Source organism: Tachypleus tridentatus, chromosome 5, assembly GCF_004210375.1.
Source record: "Tachypleus tridentatus isolate NWPU-2018 chromosome 5, ASM421037v1, whole genome shotgun sequence".
NCBI lineage: Eukaryota > Metazoa > Arthropoda > Merostomata > Xiphosura > Limulidae > Tachypleus > Tachypleus tridentatus.
The window spans coordinates 44,529,141-44,550,619 of record NC_134829.1 but is presented as its reverse complement, the minus strand read 5'-3'; the positions used below and the strand labels follow the sequence as shown (position 1 = coordinate 44,550,619).

The following is a 21,479-nucleotide window of genomic DNA, read 5'->3' as shown; positions in this document are numbered from 1 at the left end:
ACTAAATAAGTGTTCTAATGTTTTTCATGGTGTGAGCTAAGGTCTTCTCATGTTTTGGTGACTGCATGCTGATTGCCACCATGAGTGTGATGTGAATAATTGTTCATAGGTCATTGGCTTTCTGCTGTTGTTTGACCTTGAATTCTACAACTGCTCGGGTATAAGAAATAAGGTGACTGTTTCACATTAATTATTTTAAATTTCTGTTCATATTTTTTACCTTTTTTCAGTCATTAATATTTTTATGGTAGTTGATTATTCAGGTGATTGTAGTCAAAATATGAAGATACCTACTACAAAGTGAACTTTTGGGAAGTGATTTTTGAGTATTTGATTATACACAAGCCAATTGTATACCAAAGAAATCTTTGTAAACTTTTCTGGGTTTCTAACTGTAGAGCTGATTGTATTTCAAACATTAATTCAAGTGGTTTGGAAGATGAACTACTGGATGCTATTTTAATTCACTGGCTGTGTAGATTATCAGACTTAAAACTTAAGTCAGTCAGTGAGATACCAGATCAGTTTCTGTGAACAATACTGTACAAACTGTCAGTACTGAATTACAAGGTAATCAGACACAGGATAAAGTTTGAAAACTGTTGTAAACAACTGTTTTTACAGTTAAGATACAAGCCAGTCAAACAAAGTAAGATAAATACTGAGTTTTTCATAATAGAATATGAACTCATAGACCAAAATCACTTAGTTTTTCATCTTTATGTTAATGTTGCTTGTGAGAATTCTTCTAGCCTCCTTAACTTAGCCTATTAGTGTTGTTTTTTGTAATGTTATTTATACTGTATGTTAAAGATAAAATACAAATTTAGAAAACAGCTTATGTGAAATTGTTTATTTCCAGTCAGAAATTGGGTTTGGCAAGACAGAAACCTACACTAAACTAGATAAACTAGGAGAGGTAAGCTAGACAAAAGTTATTTTTTATCCATATGTAGTTAGTAAGTTTGTTGAGCAACTGATATTCAAGTATGATTTTAATATTCTCTATATCAGTATTACTGAAGTATTTCTTTATGTATATTTAACTTATAACACAAAAATACTTATTATAATTTGTGTTGTTACTTATTTCTGTTTCTTTTTGTATATTTAACTTATAACACAAAAATGCTCATTATAATTTGTGTTACTTATTTCTATTTCTTTCTGTATATTTAACTTACTTATTTCTATTTCTTTCTGTATATTTAACTTATAACACAAAAATGCTCATTATAATTTGGGTTGTTACTTATTTTCCCCCACTGGCTTCTAATAATTGGAAAAAAGACACATATTTTCAATCCATCATTTCTTCCTGTAGGTACACATCAGATGATGCATATGCATCATTCTGTAAACTTGATTCTGTATTTTGAGGTGACTGTGGTGTAGTCGTCATTGTTAATGTAGATCTGTGTAACATAAACTTATCTTCATGCTAAAACAGTCCAAGTGTAGGAAGAGCTTGCTGAGGAAGCATGAATATCAGTAGCATTCTTGGCAAGCAAATGCTTTACTGGCAACATGCCATGCTGTAGTGGGGTTCATAAAATTAGGATAACCATAGAAATCAAATGGCTTGTCTGTGTTTGTCTGTTAGCATTAACATACACCATACCTGCTGTGTAGATACAATTTAATGTACAATAATATAAAGTTAAGCTAAAAATAAGACATACTGCCTAAGTAAATGTGGATGTAATATGTAACTTAATGGAACAGGGAACTGTATATACAACTAATTGAACCAAAGACCATAGTGTAGTGTTATGAACAACAAATGTATAATTAAATAATCCTAGGATTTAATAACTGATAGAACTGTGTATACAACTAATTGAACCAAAGACCATAGTGTAGTGTTATGAACAACAAATGTATAATTAAATAATTCTAGGATTTAATAACTGATAGAACTGTGTATACAACTAATTGAACCAAAGACCATAGTGTAGTGTTATGAACAACAAATGTATAATTAAATAATTCTAGGATTTAATAACTGATAGAACTGTGTATACAACTAATTGAACCAAAGACCATAGTGTAGTGTTATGAACAACAAATGTATAATTAAATAATTCTAGGATTTAATAACTGATAGAACTGTGTATACAACTAATTGAACCAAAGACCATAGTGTAGTGTTATGAACAACAAATGTATATTAAATAATTCTAGGATTTAATAACTGATAGAACTGTGTATACAACTAATTGAACCAAAGACCATAGTGTAGTGTTAGGAACAACAAATGTATAATTAAATAATTCTAGGATTTAATAACTGATAGAACTGTGTATACAACTAATTGAACCAAAGACCATAGTGTAGTGTTATGAACAACAAATGTATAATTAAATAATCCTAGGATTTAATAACTGATAGAACTGTGTATACAACTAATTGAACCAAAGACCATAGTGTAGTGTTATGAACAACAAATGTATAATTAAATAATCCTAGGATTTAATAACTGATAGAACTGTGTATACAACTAATTGAACCAAAGACCATAGTGTAGTGTTATGAACAACAAATGTATAATTAAATAATCCTAGGATTTAATAACTGATAGAACTGTGTATACAACTAATTGAACCAAAGACCATAGTGTAGTGTTATGAACAACAAATGTATAATTAAATAATCCTAGGATTTAATAACTGATAGAACTGTGTATACAACTAATTGAACCAAAGACCATAGTGTAGTGTTAGGAACAACAAATGTATAATTAAATAATCCTAGGATTTAATAACTGATAGAACTGTGTATACAACTAATTGAACCAAAGACCATAGTGTAGTGTTAGGAACAACAAATGTATAATTAAATAATCCTAGGATTTAATAACTGATAGAACTGTGTATACAACTAATTGAACCAAAGACCATAGTGTAGTGTTAGGAACAACAAATGTATAATTAAATAATCCTAGGATTTAATAACTGATAGAACTGTGTATACAACTAATTGAACCAAAGACCATAGTGTAGTGTTATGAACAACAAATGTATAATTAAATAATTCTAGGATTTAATAACTGATAGAACTGTGTATACAACTAATTGAACCAAAGACCATAGTGTAGTGTTATGAACAACAAATGTATAATTAAATAATCCTAGGATTTAATAACTGATAGAACTGTGTATACAACTAATTGAACCAAAGACCATAGTGTAGTGTTATGAACAACAAATGTATAATTAAATAATCCTAGGATTTAATAACTGATAGAACTGTGTATACAACTAATTGAACCAAAGACCATAGTGTAGTGTTAGGAACAACAAATGTATAATTAAATAATCCTAGGATTTAATAACTGATAGAACTGTGTGTAAAAGCTAGTTTAAATAAAATGTTTATTATGTTTCCAGCTAACAGTATTCATGAAGCAGTTAGTTTTCCTCTGATGTTATATGTAACAAAAAGTTGTATAGCTAATTGAATCAGACTTACAATGTAAATTTAGGTGAATTAGATGCTGTGTAACAGTGATTCAGGAAACACAGATACCTACTCAGTTAGAAGGCATAACATATAAAACAAGGAAGTTATTAACATTCAGGCACAAGAGGGATATATATATCCTGTGTATGTGTGTATAACAAACAGGTGAATGCCTCAAATACATAAATTTTATCATAGTTGTACAAGCAAAATAAACACTTTCCTTTTCCAGTGGAGAATTTAATAAATATAATTTATTTTTTCTTGTTATTCAGGAATCAAACACCTTTCAATGATTTACATTCAGATTTAATGTTGTGTGCATTTGTTTCTTAAAGTTGTTGTGATTTATATTTTTTTATTTTACATGTTTGATTAAACTCTCTGTTCATTTGAAAAATGTCACAATTTTACATTAACTATACAGATTGTAGTTGTATCCACATTCTGGGCTTTTTGTCCATACTTGAGACATTATACAAACTGGTACATAATATCCAAATCTTAGGTTCAGACCTCTCAACCAGATCTGAATCATTGTTACTTATACATTATACATTATTATACATTATACAAACTGGTACATAACATCCAAATCTTAGGTTCAGACCTCTCAACCAGATCTGAATCATTGTTACTTATACATTATAATTCATTATACATTCTGGTACATAATATCCAAATCTTAGGTTCAGACCTCTCAACCAGATCTGAATCATTGTTACTTATACATTATACAAACTGGTACATAATATCCAAATCTTAGGTTCAGACCTCTCAACCAGATCTGAATCATTGTTACTTATACATTATACAAACTGGTACATAATATCCAAATCTTAGGTTCAGGCCTCTCAACCAGATCTGAATCATTGTTACTTATACATTATACATTCTGGTACATAATATCCAAATCTTAGGTTCAGACCTCTCAACCAGATCTGAATCATTGTTACTTATACATTATTATACATTATACATTCTGGTACATAATATCCAAATCTTAGGTTCAGACCTCTCAATCAGATATGAATCATTGTTACTTATTTTTTTCAGAATTTTTCATTTATAACATTTGAATCTGTTCATGAAAATAACAGAATTTTTCCCTACAACTAAGGTATAATATTTTTATTAACTATCATACAGTAAAGAGGATTTAAACCTACAACTAAGGTATAATATTTTTATTAACTATCATACAATAAAGAGAATTTAAACCTACAACTAAGGTATAATATTTTTATTAACTATCATACAGTAAAGAGGATTTAAACCTGCAACTAAGGTATAATATTTTTATTAACTATCATACAATAAAGAGGATTTAAACCTACAACTAAGGTATAATATTTTTATTAACTATCATACAATAAAGAGGATTTAAACCTACAACTAAGGTATAATATTTTTATTAACTATCATACAATAAAGAGGATTTAAACCTACAACTAAGGTATAATATTTTTATTAACTATCATACAGTAAAGAGGATTTAAACCTACAACTAAGGTATAATATTTTTATTAACTATCCTACAGTAAAGAGGATTTAAACCTACAACTAAGGTATAATGTTTTTATTAACTATCATACAGTAAAGAGGATTTAAACCTCTTTTTATAGAAATTAATCTTTTTGTGACTGAAATAATTAGGATTTTCATTTTGAAGGTTTTTAAAATTCTTTTCTACTATTATAATGAGGCCTTTGTTTTCAGGGTACTTATGCTACTGTTTATAAAGGGAAGAGTCGGTTAACGGAGAACCTTGTTGCCCTTAAGGAAATTAGGTTAGAGCATGAAGAAGGTGCTCCTTGTACCGCCATTAGAGAAGGTGAGACAAACAAATAACGTAACAATATCATGAAAGTTAGAAGTTTTCAGTTATAGATATGCATTAAGTGAAAAACTTGTGACAAAAAGTGTTTTCCCAATTCAGTGTGTATTGTACATGCCTTACAGATTCAGCACACTACAGAGACAAAATTCATTGGACTTTTTCATTGTGTCTTTCTTTTAACCAGCAGAGATAATGAATCATCATATGTGATGGGAAGGTTTTGAAATATGGTGATTGTAAAAATGTACATTTTAGCTTCAACCATGTTTTGTAATTTTCGTGTGTTTTTAAGTGCTAACCAGTATAGCATCTCGTGAAGTTATTTCTGCAAACAGGCATTACATCAGCTAAATCAAAAATTATTTCTGACAATGTTCGAAAAAACTGCTATTTATAAACTTGTTTGACAATTTGCTTCACAGTTAAGACTTTAAAAACTACTCTATAATTGTTCTGAGTGTCTTCTTCCGTCTTTCATAGTTTCTCTACTGAAGGAGTTAAAACACAACAATATAGTCACATTGCATGATATAGTCCACACAGAGAAGTCTCTCACGCTTGTCTTTGAGTACTTGGTAAGTAGATCTTTATTCATAGCCTTTACATTAGCAAGAATAGTTTGTAATAAATTCTTGATGATGAGAAACCCACTTGGATAAAAATGTGTCTCCGAACAGCTGGTATGGGTATTAACACTTTTATTGATAAGAGAGAACAACATTTCAACCTTCCTAGGTCATCTTCAGGTTAAGAGAGAAAGAGACGCGTGTCTGGCAAAGGTCACTTGCAAACTCTTTCTTAACATGAAGATGACCTAGGAAGGTTGAAACATTGTTCTCTATTATCAATAAAAGTCTTAATACCCATAACAGCCATTTTGAGATACAGTTTGTAACAAAGTTGATTGTGTTTCAGTTACTTGTATTAGCAGCCATGAAGGTAACAAGGGAGGTTAAAGTGACACACTGAATCAACTTCTAAACCTTTTGGTGTGATATCATCAGAGGTCTTGAGACTGATAATATAGGTTATAAATATGATTTTATTGTCTGATAATGGGCAGGTTTGGTACTTTCTCTCTTTACTGAGTCCACTGCTGGTACATCAGTAAGTCTATGGATTTACAACTCTAAAATCAGGGGTTCAATTCCCTTAAATGGACTTGGCAGATAGTTTAATGTGGCTTTGCTATAAGAAAACACACACTCTTTAATGAATTGCTCATAAGGCTGGTAGAGTTGCATTTTAGACTAAAAATTCAGACCATTTCTAGTTATTTGAATATATTGTTCATTTTCACCCACAAAGATAATCAGAAAAAAATAGTGATTTATTGTGGGTAACATTTGTGATTACTTTATTATCAGTTTACATTTGTGATCAGTACTAATACAAATGACATATTGTATTATATATATATATTCTATGCATGTAGTGGAGCAACCTCTTCCTTAAAACATGTACCTCTTGTTCTTGTGTTTGATGAAGTATATAGTTGCTATTAAGTAATAATTTGTAAATTTCAAAGACAATTTCATTTTTTGCATATAAATTTTTAAATTTCTATCCTGCTTTATAATTGCATTTCTTTGCTTTCTTGGAACAAGGTATTGTAGTTAAAAGCATGAATACATGGTAGTACAGTTCTAACATAATTCTCCTTTGTATGTATTTAATGAGTAAACCTTTGAACAATAAAGTTGGTTTATCTGTCCACCAACTGAATAAATCTCTAAAATTGTTTGGTTTCTTTCATATCACATACATAATCATACTGTTGTTGGAATCTAATCATCTCTGTGCTCATAAATTAATAATAAGTTGAGCTCAAAGTCCAAGTTTTATTTAGTGACTTTATATCTGTTCACTCAGATCTTTTTATATGTGAAACAAAGTTGAAAATAACTGATTTTTCATAAAGGATTTAGAGTTTTCATTTTGTACCCAACTGAGACATGATAAATTGACCATAGTTTGATATACAGTGATGCTTTTAGCTGGTTGTTTAGCTTTGGCTTTGTGTTGTTGTTGTTTTGTTTTTTCTTCAGTTAATAAGGCTTCATTTTTTACTTATTGCCAATTCATCTTTTGCTGAGTTTATTATTTAAAAAGTGTTTGATGTTTAGGTTATCACTTTGTCCTTTGTTTATATGGCAGTGAAACCTTTATATAACAATTAACTATGTCAACTGCAATTTATAATTGATTTTAAATGGCAACCTAATTTATTATTATTAAAGTAGTTTTTGTAATGGTAAAAATAATGAAAATCTGGTTAGTTGTGTACTGACAGAAGTAGCAAGGAGCCGAACTAATATGATTAGTTATCAAATTAAGATGTGGAACATCAAATAGTTTCAAGATATTTTATCAGATTTGTTACTTATGGGATATTTAATATGGTAGCAGGTTATTCAGAGATTGTTCAAATAACTAAACAGTATAACAAAACTTTAATACTGATTGAAAAGTCTCTTAATTTAACAAAACCACCAAAATTAAATGAAATCAACATATACCAGTACAAAAAAAGAACTGTGTAGCATAGTTATAGATGTTTATAAAGAGCCATGCAGAAACATGCCACTATACAAAATATTTATTGTATATAATTAATAAATAACTGATACTCATCATAAATCCTTGCATGTTCTACCCTGTAGTATATTGGTCATTCCTTGCAAAATACCAGTACTTGACAATATTTAATGTGACATACTGTTTGAATGTCTTTGCTTATGTTGAGACATAAGAGTACAATAGCATACACCTTCACAAATATGATTGACAGTTAATTTATTTCATCAGGTTAGTGATTTATTTGATTAAATAAACTATAAAACTAATCTAAATGCTCTGCAAACAAATAAAAGATAGTCACTGAATGCAGTAATAAATGAGTCACCACAAGGTTTTTAAACATAAACAACTGTAAAGGCAGTGATAGTCGGTGTTTAGAATAGTTAATTCATTAAGGCAGCTTGACATGTGAAGTTAAACATTGAGAATGGTCTGAATGACAACTAGAATAAAATTTCATTACAAAAAAAGTTGTTTTTTCTTTTATTATTCTCTCTTTTAATCCCACAAGAAGTGTTTCTGTTTCACCTTTGTTTTATCTAGACATGATTTTCAGTGCTATATATTTTGTAACTGCTGGAATTTATTGCATCTCTTGCATGAAGCTTACTTAGTTTCCTCTAATTGCTTTCATTCTGTGGTGAAAGCTGAATGAGTCATATTCTAAGAATTCTTCTCTGTGTTCTGGTACGTTTGATCTTGAAGTAGTTGTTTTTCTTACTTTTGTAAAGCAACTTTGTTAGATCATTTCATTTAGTGTAATAACATGAATTGTAATTGATAGATGTGTGTTTTCATTTAGTGTAATAACATGAATTGTAATTGATAGATGTGCATTTTCATATAGTGTAATAACATGAATTGTAATCAATAGATGTGTGTTTTCATTTAGTGTAATAACATGAATTGTAATCAACAGATGTGTGTTTTCATTTAGTGTAATAACATGAATTGTAATTGATAGATGTGCATTTTCATATCGTGTAATAACATGAATTGTAATCAATAGATGTGTGTTTTCATTTAGTGTAATAACATGAATTGTAATCAACAGATGTGTGTTTTCATTTAGTGTAATAACATGAATTGTAATCGATAGATGTGTGTTTTCATTTAGTATAATCAATTCCTTTTTAAGTGTTTAATGAAATTCACCCAAACGTTTTTAGGAATGATCCAGATTGGTTTATAAAGAACAACAATCACATCAGTGATCACAGTTAAATGGAACTCCTGTTCTATATATGTTGGCATTTTTTGTGCCTATGCTTAAAAACCTATCATCAAGGTCATAAAGAGGTCACATGTTTTTACACTGCTTTACTGTAAAAGTATAGATTTTTAAGTTATAATTATGCACAACAATGATAACATATTACTTATTCAAGGTCACTAAAATCAGTGTTATGTAAATGCTTCTGTGTGAAATTGTTAGTGGGTGTCAGTTTTACATAGAAACTGAAGATGGCCTTATTAGGTCAAAGACATCATATTACTTTACTGGTATCAAAGTTGATTAAACTTGGATGTTAAAAACAATTAAAAATGTTCAATACTCTATTCTAAATTCAAGTCTTGAAGTAATTAACGTGTTTATCACTCTTAGTACCTGTTTTCTTTGTAGATAGTTTTTGGGCTCATTCATATTTGGAAATAAAAAAATACCACAATATATTTCTTGAAATTGATAAAATTGTGAAGTATGGGGGTTATTACCTATAACTCTAGTCTGAGTTTAACAACGTGATGACTAGTGCAGAACTGGAGTGTGAAGTTTGAACACAGTAATACTATCACTTGTGGAGTAATAAGTTAACCATTAAATAATTAGTGTCAGCCTGTAACAACTGGCTGGAGTCCAGTGGCTGGCTAGTGGCCAGACTATGAAACTGAAAGCTCGTGCTTCCTGTTGTCACAAATATTACTCCCCATTTTAGGGTTGTAAGTGTGTTATAAAAATAACAGTAAAATCTTACTATGCAAATAAAGTAGCCAAAAATTAAGGATTGCTGGTACAGTTGGCACTGAAATATCTTTTTAGGAATATTTGAAAGAAACAAGTAAAAGACACCACTAACAATTTTTGGTTTTGGTTATCTAAGTAAGCAACGAGTTAAGTATATAGATTTATTCTTGGTTGGTTGGTTGGTTTGGTGTTTTATGGTGCAAAGTAACTTGGCTATCTGCACCAAAAATTCATTCTTGAAACATTTGGTGCACACTGCATTTTGCCATAAATATAAAGTTTTGTCAACAACAAACTAGTTTTCATAAACTGTTTTGAAGTTATGTACAGTTCTGCCTTGGTGATCTTTAAACACATTACTGTATAATGTTTTTAACACATGTCAACTAAAATATGGATTGTTTTTTCAAATATCAGTGAAATGCAAAGAAATTTTTGTTTGGGACAGATACCAGATCCCTGTAAATATCATTTGGTATTTTACTGTTTGTATTAGTTAATTACTACAGATAAATTGGTTCTTCGAGCAGAAGTATTACTAGTGGGTAGAGCTGGGAGATAAGTATAAGTTATTAATCAATTAATCAATTAATTCATTGATCTATTATAGTTACTCAGCTAACTAACTATTCTTACATTAGTCTTGGATAGTTGGAATAAACAAAAACACTATCTTTGTTTAGTCGATTAATTTTACGTGATACTTCAGTGTAGTATATAATTATACCAGGCTAATTGCCCAGTTCTACTTGTGGGCAGTTTATAGAATAAGAAAAACTACCAAAGTTCACATAAATTCTTTAATTTTTCTACTCTAGTTCATCAAGAAGTCTGTAAAATTTCTTGAGTTAAGAACTTTATGCCAAATTAGGATAATGTATCTCTTATTATCTAGGTTACATACAAAATGTCAAGAAGAGTACAAGTAATTGAATCAATGTAAATGAATGTTGTATATTAATTGAGGTAAAATTTTTGTTAAAAATTGGTCAATAACCCTTTGTGTTATTTTTTAATGTGTAATGAAACATCAAAATGTTGTAAGTAACAAGTGTTATTTAAAGAAAAAGGGTTATGTTTTCCAATATTATAACATTAAATTTAGCAGTTACCTTCACTCATATAAAAACAGTAGACAGTTTGAGCTCTTGCTTAATGTAAGAATTATCTTCTTATTTTTTCTCAGTTAGAATTAACCTGCTAGGGAATGAACTCCATGTCCAGACTATAAACATGGTTAGTTACACCAGTGTGATGTGGTCAGTGTAGATTATGGAGGCTATGGATTAAAACCCATAAACCAGGGTTCAAATATAAACTTACAGAACATTTTAAAAGCAATTGTATTTACTAATTTCACTGTAACTGATAAAATGATGATTTGAAGATGTCTAAGTGTCACACAGCTAGTCCTTTTTTCATAAATTTACTGATTTATAAATATAATGGGTGTTTCTTAATTGGTTCTGATAGTGTGATAAGTGTAACAGTTTTCGAACTGTTAAAAAGTGTCTTGAAAGTAAGTTGTGTAGTGGAAGGAATAAAATGTTACTTGACATTTGTTAGTACAAAAGTTACATTGCTATTGGTTTTGTATAGAATGTTTTATAGCTGTCAGTTGTGGGCACATAAATAAAGTTGTATATTGTATAGATAGATGCATTTGACTGTACTAATATCTATATTCAGTCACAGCAATGTATCAGGCTTATTTTGATGAATTTTAATTGAAGCCCTTGGGCTTGATATTAAATGTATTTTGTATCCGTAAATTGTGTTAAAACTGGTTATTTTATTCACATGCATCTGTCGGTTCAAGTTTTTTGGGAACTGTGTGTATACATGTTTCTCTTCACGTTTTTGGGAACTATGTGTATACATGTTTCTCTTCACGTTTTTGGGAACAATGTGCATACATGTTTCTCTTCTCTGTGTAATGATGCTTTGCACAAATGCACACACTTGAACTTTTGTGCAGATAAGTATAAAATGTAGAGATGTACCATGTACCCCTCAGGTGCATTAGCTAATTATAATAACACATGGTTATTTCTGTGACTGCTCTTGGAAGAAAAGCACTTTGACAGTTAGAAATGTGGCTTTTGGCTATTGAGGATCATCATACCACTGGCATTGGTAGGCTGTAGATTATCACAAGCATAATGTCAACAATTACTAGCTGATAAAGAAAATGCTTTTAGTATACTTTAATTTATATGTTACAATTATTTAACTGCTGTCAAATGTCTTGTAATTTGTTTTGTTAATGGTGCAGTTTATATAAATAATTAGATCAGAATGCATTGATCTGTTTTGTTATTTGGATGTCCTTCAGCCATAATCCCAGTAATACTCATGAAATTAATTGTGAGGCAGTATCTGCAGTAATCTGTTTTTTCTTCATTTCAGGAAAAGGATCTGAAACAGTATATGGATGACTGTGGGAACATACTCAGTATGAATAATGTAAAGGTATGCAGAAATCTTCACATTAACGTGTGCATGTAGGTATACCTCTGTCTCTGGTGACTACCGTTTTACATCACTATGTAGGGGTACGACGTACCATTCTTTGGGTGAAGTCTTGTTGCATATTATTTCAGAAAACATTTTCTGCCCCCCTTTCTTTGCTTATTTATGGTTTGTTTGTAGAAAATCACCCACTTAAAGTATTTTTAGTTAAAAATGAAATTTAATTGTTTAGTATTTAAGCTATAAAAGTTTTTAATTTCACTATTTCAGATATTGTTAAACATTACTACTAAGTTATTTTATGAATTGTGCTTATAGTAATAATCACTGATGTTATGATGCTATGTAGCAACAGTAAGTTTGTTTGCACATATGGTGCTCATCTTATAATTGGACATGAGAACCAAAAAAAATTTATTTTATAGAAACCATATTTCTGTAAATATTTCTCAGTTAAATGTACAATGTGCTAAAATACAATCAGGAACGTGCCACGAATATGTTGTAACAGTTAAGAGACTTGAATTACAAAACGTATCAGTAACAAACTGAAAAGATTGTTTGGTTTAATTAAAATAAACTTAGTTTCGTCAGAATAAAAAAAAAAAAATTTTAAGTCTGGTACAGTTCTGATAGTTATATGTATTTTACTGAATTTTGGCATTGCTTAGACATGAGTAGTAGTTCATAAAAGAAAGCATGTTATTTCTAATGTGATCACTCGATGAATTTTGTCTCGGAAGCAGTCAAATTTCATTTTAAGTATTTCTCGTTTTTCTAGCTCTTTCTGTTCCAGTTATTACGTGGTCTAGCATACTGTCATCGCAGACGTATACTTCATCGAGATCTCAAACCACAAAATTTGCTCATTAATGATAGGGGAGAATTAAAATTAGCAGACTTTGGTAAGAATGTGTTGCTGATTGCTTTATTATAAATATCTAGTTGGTTTTATTTATTTTAAATGTGTAAGATTTTGTCTTGGTGGGAGCATTTAGCCTTTTATGTATGTCAGTATTCATACTAGTATTTTGCAAGGTTTAAATGAGCTGAGACTTATTCAGTGAAATTCTATACATTAAGAATTAGTAATGTGACTATTAATTATTTGAGACTTTTATCTTATACAGACCTTGTTGCCTGACAGGTACTAGTGTTGTGAACTTCATTAGATAAGTTTATTTAGAACAATAAATTTAAAATCTTTCATTACCTGGTGAGAAGTGTGATTCTTACTTCCTGGTAATCCAAAGCCAACTATTTCCTTGGAGGTTCCAAGTATTTTCTGTTAATATTAATTCTGCATATTATGAACTTGTTGTGATGTCTGTATATAATATATGTTCATGGTGGCATAATACAGACTATTCTAATTTTAACATAGTAAGATATTTAAACACGACTGGTGATAGACCATTTAAACTGTGGTGCAGCAAGATTGTAATTGGTAAGATGATAAAATTAAAGTTTAATATTGAGTAGAAGAAAAGACTGGAAGTCTTTAGATCAGGGGTCAGCAACCTCTTTTCACACAGGGGTCAGAGGTCATGTCTGTGAACGAATGGAGGGCTACATGAAGTTGCAAAGTTGAATTCTTTTTTAAGACCACCACAGGGGGAGTGGATGTAATATTTCGTTTGGAAATTAAGGGCCGGATCCGGCTCATGGGTCATAGATTGCTAAGAACTAAGTTTGTTTCCATCAAGTAGCTAACTGGTTGATTGTATAATTGAAACAACAGAGTGAATGAGTGTTCAGATAAAAGAATTAATTTTTGGGTGTTGTTTAACAAATTTCAGTTGAATTTAATGTTTTGTAAAAATAAGTAATTAGTGAGTGTCATGATGAGATTACTGAGATAATTTTGTTCACAGATGATATCTGCTGTATTGGCTGTTGTGTAGAAGCAACAGAATAATGATTATTTGGATAAAGTAACATATTTAAATATTGACAAGACCATATTTTAATGGTAAAATGCGCTGTGTGTCAGATGTTTCAAGAATAAATCTATATACTTAACTCACTGTTTACTTGGATAACCAAAACCAAAAATTGTTAGTACTGTATTTTACTTGTTTGTGTCAAATATTCCTTCAAAGCTGTGTAAGGGCCATCTCTGCCAGCCGTCCTTAATTTCTAGCTACTTTATTTGACTTTACTGTTACTTTTATAATACACTCACAACCTCAAAGTGTAAAGGAATACTTGTGATAACAGGAAGCAAGAACTTTCAGTTTCACAGTATGACCTCAACAGAACGTTACAAGTATAGAGTGTGTTCCTTTTATAACAATATCTATGTAATGTCTCTAAATATTATTGTAAAAAGTATGAATTTATTGTTCTTATTTCTTCTGTTTCTTTTCTATTACACGATAATAGAAAACTAAAACAATGATGTCAAACAATTTCACTGAGGTGACATAGTTTTAACTGGAGTATCAGCTTATATAAGCATTATTAACTAGAACTAATTTGTAAATTGTAATTGTACTCTAATCAATGTTATCATTACCCCTTAAAGTTTGTTTTCTTGCCAAAATTCGTTGTTATTTAAAAAGCTTAATTAGAGGGTGAAATGGGAATTACTAACCAATAATAGATAAACAATAAATATCACAGTTGGAACTTCATTGTATTTAGAACTTGGCTATAAATAGAACTATCCTATGTTTATTGAAACACTGAATTAAAAAAGTGAAGTCACTGTGTGGATGGCTAATACCAACCCTTCAAAAATAATGCAAAGAAGATAGTATGGATGATGTAAATGTAATCCCTGCCATCTTTTTTTGTATTGTTTGAGAAGGATTAATATCAGCCATCCTTACATTAACTTCCTTTTCCAAAAAGTTTTTACTACTTGTAATTAATGGATTGATTGCTAAACAGAATGAACAAATTCGAGAACTGTTCCTTTGTTAAAGAAGTAGTGAACTGCACTATTGTTTGTTTTCCAGGTTAATATAGGTTAAAGAAAAATCAAAGTGGATTTTGGATAGATCTGTCAACATTTAATGTATTTTCAAGAATTTTTAGTTTTTTTGTTGTTTTGTTTCTTTCAGAATGTAGTGTTGCAAAAAGGAATTGCCTTGTTTAAAAATGTGTGTCTAATAAATTGTACATATCTGTGTTTTAGGGCTTGCCCGAGCTAAATCTGTTCCAACAAAAACCTATTCAAATGAAGTTGTTACACTTTGGTGAGTGAAACAATTCGTATTTCGCATTATCTCTTATCTTAAAACGAATATAGAGTAGGAATTTTATTTGAAGTCAACTTGACAAAATTTTCATGATATTTGTGATAACATGAATTTTACTTTATGAGAACCTTATGCAGAATTTTAATATTTTAGACATGAATTTGTTAGAGCAGCTATATATATATGAGACAGTCATCATAATAATGTGAGTATCAAACTTAATTCTGTACTGTATTGTTATAGGTATCGACCCCCAGATGTTTTGATAGGTTCTACAGAATACACTACTTCTATTGACTTATGGTAAGTTAGATGATGTGGTTATTTGCTTGGAACACAATGTTATGCAATTGATAATTTGATAGTTGAAAACCTTGACATTCTATTGGCATTATAAACATATAATTAAATGTAGGAGAGAACTATTAACATATCCTGAAAGAGAGGATGTCACAGGTTGTTGTGGCAGGAGAGGGTCTGATTTTATACTGATAGCACTCTAACCAAACAAAACAAAGCTATAAAAATTATAGCTTGTCTGAATAATTATGATTCTGTAGTGAGTAATTTACATTTAATTTATTACTCTTTCAAGGGGTGGTGAAAAAAAATAGATAATACAAAGATGCCTGAAGAAAATATGTCACATGTGTCATACCAGTGGAAATTCAGGATTTTAAAAATATTTCCTTGCAGAATTAGGAACTTACAACTTATATACTATGGAAATATGGGTTGTTAGCAAAGATTTTATGCCATACTAATTGGTATAATATAAACAAAAATTAGTTTAATAAAATTTAGAATGTAAGACACTAAAACTTTGTCATGTGTAGTAAAGGATACCTGGAAAGAAAGAGTTAAAAGAATTTCAATGATTTTAATACATTAATGTGTAGAGAAAAATGTAAATTATTTGATTTGATAGAAGTTGTACTTCCTGATGTCAGTTTGTTTGTAAGTTCCAGAAATAAAGTAGTTTTATATATGCTGTAGTGATAAGATATATTTTTTATATATTGTTATTTTAATGTTTGTAACTATGCCTAAAATGATTGTTACTATTACTATCCAGGGGTGTAGGATGTATATTTTTTGAAATGGCTAGTGGACGACCCCTCTTTCCTGGGTCTACTGTGGAAGATGAACTTCATCTAATTTTTCGAACCCTTGGAACACCAACAGAAGAAACGTGGCCAGGGCTCACCCATAATGAAGAGTTTCAGAACTTTAAGTTTCCTCAGTATCAACCTGAGCCTCTCTTGAACAGGGTACCAAGACTGGACTGTGAAGGACTAGATTTACTGACCAAATTCTTGAAGGTTGGTCACCTAATCCATTTTCACTTGTGTTATTTCTATGTAGGTTTTAAGTACTATGTGTTATAAGTGATGTTCGTGACTCCTATTTAAACATTTTAAACAAAACTGCCATCCCTTTTTAGCTTATCAGTTAGAAACTTCCCTTTACCGTGCAATCATTCTTTCAACTACATGATATAGTGTTTATTTTCCTGAAGAAGAATAGTGAACTATTTGAAAGTACTTGAATTTTGGATCTCGTTTTGAAAATATTACAACTTTTATAAGTGTTCCTGTGTGCTAACTATCTAATCTGAATTTAGTTTTTATTAAAATTTACAAGATTTCCACTGTCCCTGTCTACTATCTAGTGAAACCACAACCAAGAAAATGGGCTTTGAGAAATCAGCCTAGTAACTGTAACTCTCTTAAGGTAGTGAAATGCCTCATCATCTAATTAGTGACACACATGAATGGATAAACGAGATTTCCACTGTCCCTGTGTACTATCTTTAAATCTTTAAATACATGTATGAATAGATATCTGTTGCAAGGTATTTTTGGTGACTGTTAACTGAATGTGGTTGGTTATGTGCAGTACCCAAAGTATAGAAAGTTGACAAGGGAAACTCCAGAAATCTACTTGCAGATGCATGTTTGTTCCTCCATAGTTTTAATTATATACAACTTTTAATCATTCAGGTTTTGTGTGTGCATACTAATTGAGAATTGATCCCTATTTGGTTTCTAAATCTGCTGTCTTCCCTCATTGTGTTTGAAATTAGATTGAGGTTGGACTGAAACAGTAGGCTAAGTTGACACAGCACTGATTTTACTTCAGTAATTATTACTAGAGTTGTGTTACTTTTATTCTTATCAAGTACATGATTTTAACTGCAAATAACAAAAATAACACTATATTAATAAATCTCCAGTTAATAAGAGCTCCATCCTACTAATTTAGATAGTTCTGGATCAAATCCTAATCTATTGAGCTTCAAAAAATGTTCTCTTGGAGGGTTGCACTTAAGATTGTTAGCAAACAACTAAAATTTATGAGCAGTAACTGATGCATAAAAAGAAATGTGATTGAAAAAATTTTCTATCAAAAAACATTTTTCTGTTACAGTAAATATTGTACATAAATTTGTGACTGTTATATTGACCCACAGGTATAATATGTTATCAGCCTGCTTATGAAAAGTATCTGCTGTTGTTTTGTTTTCATCAATTTTGAAATAAAAACTAAGGTATTCCACATATACATATATTTGGATATGCCAGAAACCAACAAAACTAGCTGAAAACATTCGATTGGTTTTTAAAATAACTCCTAAAGTTGGAAAAATATTAATTTCTACAATGTGAGGAGAAACTATTGATCTGTCATTTCTCCAAACTAGTTATCTCATAATCAGTCATATGAAGTAAAGTTTCATTACATCCTTGTGTACAAGAGTATCTTATGATGTCTTCCTACTTCTTGAATACTTGATAACTGTATTTTATATTTACAGATATATGGTATTTGTAATGTAAATATTGATTCCCGAATTAAAGATTTAACTGTGTGTATGTATCTCTGTTGAATAAATTTTGGTTCACAATGTTATCTTTTTGTATATTTTTAAAGTGGATTTTGCTTATGACAATTAGTTGTTTTTTTACATTAAGTTACTTTCTAGAAGTTTATGTTTCTTTTCAATGCTTCTGTTTCACAAAGATTTGATTATTGGAACTTGTTTCATCAGAATAATGTTTTTAGTTAATTTTGGTAAATCTTTCTTGAAATATTTCTTTGAAAAAATAAATAGAGCAAACATGGCACTAAAAACATCATTTTTATATATCAAATGTGCATACTACTTTAAAATGCTTTGTATAAACTATTTGGTAAAAAACAAAATTATCTACTTGATAAAGACCTTTTAATTGATCAAATCAGTTTCTATCTGGGAAAGTCTCATATGCTAATATCTCATATTTTTGCTTTTTCTGAGACTTCTCAAACATTCAGTTATAGTATTTTAGAACGTTACAAAACTTTGTGAAAGTTGTCATGACAAGGGTGTCCTAATTATTCTTTGTACATTCATTTTTACACCTTTGGTCTCCAACATGGAATGAAGGTGGTTGAAAGTATACCTTTTTCTTCAATGTGTTCATGTTAGGGAAGCTAAAGAAGTGAAACTGAAACCAACACTTAACTCTCTCACCATGGACTTGGTCCCAGGGACTGAACTTGTAACCATTTTGTTTGTTTCAGTTTTCATACTATAACTTTTAATACAGTAGGCATATCTTTATGAACTTTTGCAGATTATCAGTAAACATTTTAAGGCTTTTGTACACAAAATATTAACATTTTTGATTAAGTTTTAAAGTGTTTTTTTAAGGAATTATTTACTTGTTCATTTTTTCTTTTCAAATCTTTACTATTAGACATGTAAAAATAATTTTGATTTTAAGTTTAAAATTACTTTTATATCTCAAGCTTAATAAGTGAAATTTCTGTAACCTTCAAATAATTATCCTTTTACAAAAACTATTTTGTGTGTTGTTTTCACTATTGTATCTCTGTATGGATTTGGTCAGTTTGACCGACCCTGTAACCACAATAAAAAATTAGGAAATAGATATAAATTATGTTTTCTTCATTCTAGGATGACTACAAATTATTACATGTTACCACAGATGTTTGTCCTAAATAACTTAAATCTCATAACATTATACATCTCTATTTAATATTATTATTTTATTAACCTTTCAGCTGTAATGATTCAGTCCACATGCACTCCTGTTCCCATATCCAGCAGTATAAAACTAGCTTTTACAAAATGACCTGTCTTGACTCTTTTTCTAGTGAGCCATTATTTTGTAAAATACAGTCACATTTCACTTATAGTACGTTACATATGTATATTATTGCTATTCGCTATTACTCTTTATTTCAAAATAAAAATTATAAAGTATTCTACTAATAACACAGAATTCCACTATAATTTATCAGGTTTAGTAACTAAACTGTATCTGGGTCTAAAAAAATTTTATTTTTCAAACATTTTCACTTACCCCTTCCTTTCAAGATTGGAGACAAAAGAAATAATCTTGGAAAATTCCCACCTTCAAGAGGCTGAAAACAAACCACATAGGGGAAATTCAGTTGTTTTTTTTTTTTTTTACTGGTTATAAACACATGATAAAATGAAGCTGGTATACATAACACAAGTATTTCCAAAAGTGTATTTCATTTATTAAATATAACAGTATCTCAGCATATATAAAAGAGATAGGTGGTTCTTATTTTATATTCTAGCTAGTAAATATCAGTAATTTAAGTTTCTGTTTTGTGAAAATTACATACTTTATATTTGGACATTACAAACATCTAATATGAACCAAAGCTGAATGCAGCTTAACTAACAGCTTAATTATCTAACATCTAGCACTATAATGTGAATTATAATCTCCACTTTAATGACAAACCTATTAACATACTTTCAACCATAAAATAGTATTCTAATAAATTTTTGAAGGTAAGGCTATATGTATGATAAGATGCTCTAACCATAGGAAAACCTGTATCAATAGGGATAACTGAATTATTTATAAAATAAGTAGCCTGCTCTAAATAAATTCTACTAATAACTCATTTTATTATATTTCCTCTGCTTTTTACTCAAGACACAAAAATGTTTAAAATTTTATTTGTAGAAGTTGAAGTTTCAGGCATACTTAGTTTTGCAGGTTATCCATACATTACAAAATCAAAGGTTATAAAGTTTAATGTATTTAGCTGTCCTTTGCAGTACAACCCAAAGATTCGGGTGTCAGCCGTCGAAGCTATGCAGCATTCTTACTTTGAAAGCTTGGGGCCAGGAATTCATAAGCTACCTAACAGTAAGTTTACAAAATAAATATAAAATGTCTTATTATTTTATAAAATGTTTAAGCAGTGAAAAAATACTTGGAAGTTCAATTTCTCTGTGTGTGAAGTGACAAGATAATATTTAACTGATTTTATACATGCATGTGTGTGTTTATTCAGTCATTGGCATGAAATAAGCCAGTCAGATGTATCAGTTCTATCTTTTTCAAAACATAAACCTGTTTATATTTGTGGTTAACCAATTATACCTTACTTTGAGTAATGTTTTCATCAGGAAGTCTGAATGTATAGTCTAAAAAAAACCAAACATTTTATGAATAAATATTTCAGATATTAACAGTTATTATAGCATCTGTTGTTGTTTCTTTCAGCTACTTCCATTTTCACATTATCTGGAATACAACTAAGCCGAGATCTTGGTAGTAAAACCGTACCATTCCTTAGTTCAAGTATGTTAATATCCTTACTGTGTAATAACATCCATCCATATATTAAATACAGATTTCTGTATGTTTGTGTTTCTAACCATTCAAAATGATGTAACTTAATGTTCAAAAGACCATTTCTAATTTGTTGAGAAATTGTTTTTAGTTCGGTAGCTTATACTTTAGTTCAATAAGGGAGGATTTATTTAAAAAAAAAATTATGGTGATAAAAATATGTGTGATATCATAATTAAGCTTCAGCTGAGTTTATTAAAAAAATAACCTAGCTCTGTGTCATTTGTGACTTTTTAGAGACTAACTTTGAATGCAAAAGTCTT

The 21,479-nt window shown here is 29.8% G+C and overlaps 1 protein-coding gene across 7 annotated transcripts in view; it reads left to right on the top strand.

Moving 5' to 3' along the window:
* LOC143251057 (cyclin-dependent kinase 17-like) overlaps nucleotides 1–21,479 on the top strand; it is a 127,587-nt gene that overhangs the window by 101,489 nt on the left and 4,619 nt on the right. For all 7 annotated transcript variants that reach the window (XM_076502396.1, XM_076502392.1, XM_076502393.1 and 4 more), the window contains 10 exons: nucleotides 863–919; nucleotides 5,182–5,296; nucleotides 5,783–5,877; nucleotides 12,258–12,320; nucleotides 13,102–13,225; nucleotides 15,463–15,523; nucleotides 15,770–15,829; nucleotides 16,602–16,848; nucleotides 20,637–20,727; nucleotides 21,088–21,165. In XM_076502396.1, coding sequence (XP_076358511.1) covers nucleotides 863–919; nucleotides 5,182–5,296; nucleotides 5,783–5,877; nucleotides 12,258–12,320; nucleotides 13,102–13,225; nucleotides 15,463–15,523; nucleotides 15,770–15,829; nucleotides 16,602–16,848; nucleotides 20,637–20,727; nucleotides 21,088–21,165 — 991 coding nt within the window. The remainder of the gene's footprint in view (nucleotides 1–862; nucleotides 920–5,181; nucleotides 5,297–5,782; nucleotides 5,878–12,257; nucleotides 12,321–13,101; nucleotides 13,226–15,462; nucleotides 15,524–15,769; nucleotides 15,830–16,601; nucleotides 16,849–20,636; nucleotides 20,728–21,087; nucleotides 21,166–21,479) is intronic.